Here is a 6,938-nt window from a genome sequence, read left to right as displayed (position 1 = left end):
TAGTCGTTAAAGACTATCTTTGCACTTACAGTTCCTAATCTGTATGTTAATCTTTGGCTTTCCACATTTAAGGAGCTTTGTAGAACTCCTAAAATGTGAGGTGGTCTAAAAGTGCCAGTTTAAAATGTCGGCATCCATTAAGACATTTTTGGATAAATGAACCAATGAGTAATGAAGAAATGAAAAAAGTCATACGGCTATTGATATTTATGATAATTTATTTTTTGACATGTTTGTGTGCAGGTAGGAGATTTATTTGAGTGATAATTGGAGGAGGAAAGTAACGATTAAGTTCATAAATGGCAACTGGCAACTTGCTCGTTCCCCTACTCTCGTTGGAAGAAAACGAATTAAAGGTCGGCAAGGAAGAGTTTTTAAACATTTCACCCTCCTGATGGAACATGTTTTGATCATCACCTGCTCCAACACGGCATTTTACTAAATTCCAGTTTTGCTCTTCTCACGTTTGTTACGTCTGAAAAGAAAACTATGTAAATGACCCAACGTTTGCTCGATAAATAGCACCACACTACATTACTCTTCCTAACAACAACAATTCGGGGGAAAATAGTTGAAAATTGTTTGGAATACTTGCATAATGGAGGGCGTCAGAGGTCATGCGCTCTTGCTTCCTTTTCCTGCACAGGGACACATTACTCCCCTAATGCAGCTAGCCAACATTCTCACTGCGAATCATATCGTGGTTACGTTTGTTAACACAGATTTCATAGAGAAGCGTTTGAATCATGAGTGTAGTAGTGAATACATGAGGTTTGAGAGCTTCCCAGACGGTCTTCCGCCAGATCACGTCCGCACTTTGAAGCTGCCCGAACTTTGTGAGTCCCTGCAAAAGCACGGCCCATTTCATGTGGAGAATATTGTTAAAAAGATGACGCCACCGCTAACAATGATCGTTTCAGACGGAGTATTCTCTTTCACTCAGCAGATCGCCGACAAATTTGGCGTACCCAGAGTTGCCTTTTGGACAACTAGTGCCTGCGGCTTCTCTGCATACTATTACATGCCCCTCCTCATTGAAGAAGGATATATCCCACTCAAAGGTACTAAAAATTTATTATTTCCCGTATTTAGGCATAAGTACATGTTTAGGTCTACATATGTAATAGTGGTGTTGATTTGGCTACAGACGAGAGATCGGATGGGTGCAAGAACGATGTGATAAGTTGTATTCCCGAGATGGAAACTCTGCGGGTGAAAGATCTGCCAAGCTTTCTGACAGTAATGGACGCCACAGATTATATGTTTGAGTACGTGCTGAGGGAGGCGCAAAACACTAAGCAAGCTTCCTTAGTTTTGCTGAACACATATGAGGATTTAGAGGGACCCGTGTTGGCTGATCTGAATGCTAAATTCGGTAATAACAACGTGCTCTCCATCGGTCCGCTTTTGCTCAGCTCCGTTGTTGCGGGCACAAAGAGCAGCATATGGAATGAAGAAACGTCTTGTTTAGAGTGGCTTAATAAACAAGAAGAGTTGTCAGTAATATATGTGTGCTTCGGAAGCATCACTGTGTTATCTGACGAAGAACTTGTGGAGTTTGCGTGGGGATTGGAGGCAAGCGATCGGCCGTTCTTGTGGGCCATTCGCCCTGATCTTGTTCGAGGCAAATCTGCTTTGCTTCCTTCTGAGTTTCTTGAGAGAACGAAGGGGCGAGGGTTTTTCGTTAGTTGGGCACCACAAATTAGGGTTTTGTCTCACCCCTCTGTGGGAGGATTTCTTACTCACTGTGGGTGGAATTCCACAATTGAGAGCATAAGTTCGGGGGTTCCCATGATTTGCTGGCCTTTCTTCGCAGAGCAGTCGACGAACAGGAGATTTGTAGATGATGTTTGGAAGGTCGGTTATGAAATGGGAGAGAACGTTTTCAGAGAAGAGGTAGAGGCGTTGGTAAGGAAATTGATGACTTTGGAGGACGGAGGAGGCAGAGAGATGAGAAGCAGATTGAAAAAGTTCGAAGACAAGGCGATTGCTTCAGTTGAAGTGGGTGGAGCTTCCTACGAGAACATGCAGGAGTTTTTAAGGCAAATGGAGATGAAAATAGGTAACTAAGAACATATTGTTTTGGATTCTGTATTTTGACGGATGTTATTCGATTAAGCTTAATTTCTTCCCTAGTACGTAATGTTTAAAGGTCAAGTAGAAAGTAATATGATAGATTTGTCTTTCGTGGGTCGATGGTAGTTGTTTTCTTTTACGACTCTTTGAAGTCTACGTGACAGAGAATGAATTGGAATATTCAGATTTCCATTCTTTCTGAAGTCACAAGTAGCACTTCATATGATATAGTTATTCTTTTAATCTGATCCAATAACGTAGACCTAAGACAAGGAATGTGCTGCTAAGTATAAACAGATTTCATGAGCTAGGCTGATTAGTAGCTTTCAATAAAATTCACACAAACACGTAAGGATAATATTATGTTTTTAAATCATATGTAAGGATCATATTAGGTTTTTAAATCACATTGTGATTTCTTAGGTATAATAAAATAGAAAGTGATGTGTGATGTTAATATGGGTGGATATAAAATAACAATGGATGTTTAGATGGAACTAAATTAATAGTTAAAAGAGTTAATATGTCATAAATAATATTCAAAAAAGTAATAAAATGTCAATTGAATTTGATGTATATTTTAAATAAAAAATTTGATGTTATAGAAGTGACATTTATTTATAATTATTAAAAAGGTTAAGTAAGTATCTTTATAAATATGCCTTACAACTTATTGTGATTTGTTATAAATAATGAAGTAGAAAGTAATGTTAATATTGACTTACATTGTCTTTATGTTTCAAACTAATGCTTTTTACACAATTAAAATGATATATATCTAGGTTAGACTAATTGATGTTGTAATATATTTTAAGAGTTTAAAGAACTAGTATGTCATGATAGACATGATTTGAGTTCAAATAGTTTTTCTTTTGATAGATTAATAGCTACATTTGGGGTAGCTCCCTTGGAATTAACCTCAAAGTAACAAGAAAAAATAACTTGATCCATACTAGGTGAGTGCATAGGGAGGCGACGTCATCCCCAAAGAAAAAGAACAATACCCCCAACCATATTTGAAAACCCCATCAATATGAAAATGAGGGCTACAAAAAAGGAAAATTAGCTCTAAGATTTTTGTTTTTGTTTATACAATGAGAGCAAAAAAAAATGTTAAGGCTGATCACAATTTTCTTCTTCTTCATTTGAACTACTGTCCAATTTCCTTTCGAACCCTTGGGACCAAATCTCTCCCTTGATACTATGGATATTTCTATTTTCCCTCCCACATCCATATCTTTATTCATTCTATCTTTAACATTGTATTTCCTTTAATGAGGGGGCATGCTCAAATCCCTCACATCATTCCCAACCAAAGCATTACTAGGTGAAGAAACTATCTTGATTGGTGAAGATGACTCGACTTTGGTCCTATTAATAAGAAGTAGAAAATAGGATGGGAGTTCAACTCTATCCATGGAGGGACCTAGAGTATTTACTCAGTTCTTTGGTTTATCCATAGGAGAATCATTCTTAAATTCCACCTTATTCTTTATATGACATGAGTATATTTCAATAAGATAATGGTGGGGAGATACATCATTCCACCAAGTAGTCTCATTATCTTTATTTTTTCTCAGGCATTGAGCATGCATGTGACCAACTTCATAACATCTATGATAATGAATGTGAATGCCTTTATAGTCTACAATCTAGTTCCAAGATTTTCTAGGAGTTTTAATGGAGAGCTCTCCCAGAAAACTTTGGCAATGTCCATGGGTATAGGTTGTCTTAAGGTTCTTTGAGGACCACTTATCAAAAATAAATTTTTTTCCTAAAGAATTCCTAAATAACTCAAGAAACAAATGAAGCCAAAATTTTAATGACCTAAGTTTGGAAGTCATACGCATATGATCTAATTATGGATAAAGATTCAAAGTTTGGGTCAAAGGATGGATCCAAAGTTTTAGCTTGAGGAGGTGTCCCTCAAAATATAATTAGTAATCATAGTGAATAGTATGCCAATCTCACATATCTTTAAAAAATAACACAAAACTCCCTCTTACACATGGATAAATTTTCTATCATCCTTAAAGATAGGGCTCCAAGTGCTTGAGATCCATTGATGAAGTTGGGGAAGACTTGGAAAGAAAAACCTTAAAATTTCCAAGCGGACCTTGTTTGGAAAAAAAAGGATTCATTATTTACAACCTCAAGAGAAATATCTTTTCCCAACACCACTTTGAGGGGAGATTGAATAGACCATTTCAATTGGCAAGATGCAAAATTTAGGACACTTTGATAAGAATCTTGCATCATGTTGCTAGAGATATTTGTCATTGCAAGTTCTTCACAAATGACCCTATTTTCCTTGTAGGCAATGATAATTGTTCCAATAGTTGGATAGAATGTAATCAATAACTACCAGATTGCAATCTTCTTGTGCATTTGAGAGGGGAAACTCCCTCATATGATAGCTGTATTTGTAATTGTTTTACTTTCACCTAAAAGTACAAAAGGTATGACAAAACTAAAGAAGATGATTAATAAAAAGCTTGACAGTAGATATACAAATACTAATTGAGATATACAATGGGATAAAGATTATAAAAAGGGTTTTAGAAAAAAATTGCAATAATGGAAACAAGGATAGAAGCTCCTAACATATGAAAATAAATAATAATCCTAAAAATTCAAATCAAGATACCAAGAAGTGGATACATTCTCTTTCATCAACTGCATAGATCATAAGACAAATGGATTATACAAATATATATAGAGATTACCATCTAACATAGAAATAACCAATAATACTAACACCTGCATGAGTCAATGGATTCTTCATCATCTCTTTGACAATATACCAAATTCAAAGACACATTTATACATAATGTGAATGCAAAATCTCTAGACAAATTTATCCAACTTTCTCTTTCACAAAAAGTTCTTCCCCCCATGTTACAATGAAAATATTTGTATTTATAGGCTCACAAGGTCATGTCCTTGTAACTACCTTTCCAAGTTAGTAACCAAATAAGTAAGAGTACATGGCAGTTATTCAAATATTTTCCAAGCAAGTCTAATATACAAAAAAAGAAAGTTAAAACCAAAAATATTAACATTTGCTAATGGAAAAGTCAAAATTTGAACTAAAACCAAATTCCAACCTTTCCAATTGTAATAATTTCCATAGTCAATTTTACATAGGAGCAACTTGAAACCTTTTAACTTTAATAAAGAAGAAGTTGTGATGAACACTATGAACTTTCTTCAAATATATAGATCACATGCATCACACTCACCACCCTTATTAATCATTTGCTACAATTCTTAGTAAAAAATGATTCTTTCTTAAATATGCTATCAAATAAAAGACTTAAGGCATACATTAAAAAAATAAATTCATTGTAATATATTGATATTTCCCATACTTTCTTGGCATCCATTTTTTGAACTTTTTTGAAATATTTCATTTGCACTTGCAGTAGGTTTACCTTATGTATTAAAGCTTCAACTCTAGATAGTAGGTATGGAGGTTCAAGGAATTGAAGGTTTTCAAGTTCCAATGCTATTAATCTAGTTACATTTGTTGAAATTAATTTAAGATTTACTATTTCTTAAATATATTTGTAGATATTCATTCACTAGAATGATATAGCTAAGAGGCATTCATTTGGACAATCCACTCGAGACTATATCTTTGCATTTACATGAGCTAAATCATTTATTTATTCCATTCCCAATAGGGTCATTATGGAATAAACTTATTGTTCTATTTTTTATTATTAAGAAGATGGGGAAAGAGCCTTGAACCAAAAGAATAGAAAAATAGAACACAAACTAGCAATGAGAAGGGCAATTACTATCGAGATTGCGTGTTGCACACATTACATAACATTATTTATATTGTAGTTTTTTTAATGTAATGTTGCATTTAGGAGCACCTAGATGGATGTGCAATATGTAGAGATTCCCATGGAATATCCTTGATGAGTTGTATTGTAACATTGTGATAAAATTTGATGTAATTATTTAATGTTTAGGAAAATAAATTAATTAACTGCATCTAATCAAGTGGTTTTACATGTGTTCCACTTTGGTTTTAAGGCTAACCCTTGTGCAAATTTGTTTGAAGGCCAAAACACTAGGGTTTTAAAGAGTTGATCATATCTCTCAAAATGTTTGGAGTTTGGATCTAGATTCTTTTTTGCAAGTTGGAGATGAATCCCAAATATCTCAGTCTAGTTTGCAGAGTGTTTGTTATGATTTTTTTTTCATAAAATATCATTTTTGGGTGAAAATCAAAGAATTTTTCAGACACATTTACATTTTCAGAAAGGTCCTTGAATTCTACAAGTGGTTTTTTCTTAGTGTTTTGGATTTAGAGGTTGTGTTAGGGCTCAATAATTTAATTTGAAAAATTTGGTCTGTTTTGGAACAATGAGTCCCTCAAGCACAAATGAAAAGATATGGTTGAATTTCTTACAATTTTGGAAATCTCTCTAGTTTTTAGTAGGGGTCTCTTCTATGCATTTCTATTTCTGGAGGCAAAATAATAGAAAATAAATTAGATCTTGTTTACTAGGTCAAACACAAAAAGTAAAGAAGAGAGCATTTGTGATTAGTTTACACTATTTTTCATAGGTTTGATTGGAAGTCAATTTGGATTTTTGAGGAAACTAACCACTTTTTTTTTCACTTCTTACTTGGTTATTATGCCATAACCTTGGTTGTTTTGTAGGGATCTTTTCATTTCATTGCTAAAAGGAATGCATGCCAAATAGTTTATGCTAAGAGGCTACTAATACTTATTTGCAGGGCTGCCTAAAAGCACAAAAATAAATAAACAGATTTTCTTGTAGTTCCTTTAATTTGTGTGTGGCATTATACTAGAGTAGTTCATCTTTGTAGGAACATAAAAT

General features: G+C 34.2%; 1 protein-coding gene across 1 annotated transcript; it reads left to right on the top strand.

The window, feature by feature from the left end:
• Nucleotides 1-539: 539 nt before the first annotated feature.
• On the top strand, nt 540-2,194 carry LOC149534292 (linamarin synthase 2-like). Its single transcript, XM_089803873.1, has 2 exons — nt 540-1,061; nt 1,148-2,194. The coding sequence occupies exons 1-2, from the start codon at nt 599-601 to the stop codon at nt 2,068-2,070; spliced, it is 1,386 nt and encodes a 461-aa protein (XP_089659999.1). The 5' UTR covers nt 540-598; the 3' UTR covers nt 2,071-2,194.
• Nucleotides 2,195-6,938: the final 4,744 nt, after the last annotated feature.

The sequence above is a fragment of the Cupressus sempervirens genome, chromosome 10, assembly GCF_028749045.1.
Source record: "Cupressus sempervirens isolate cs-2001-9-10 chromosome 10, ASM2874904v1, whole genome shotgun sequence".
NCBI classification, from domain to species: domain Eukaryota; kingdom Viridiplantae; phylum Streptophyta; class Pinopsida; order Cupressales; family Cupressaceae; genus Cupressus; species Cupressus sempervirens.
This window is presented reverse-complemented; position numbering and strand designations above follow the sequence as displayed.

Coding starts and splice junctions, on each gene's coding strand:
- LOC149534292 (XM_089803873.1), top strand. CDS start 599: ATGGAGGGCGTCAGAGGTCATGCGCTCTTGCTTCCTTTTCCTGCACAG. Junction 1,062..1,147: donor AGGATATATCCCACTCAAAG/GTACTAAAAATT, acceptor ATTTGGCTACAG/ACGAGAGATCGGATGGGTGC.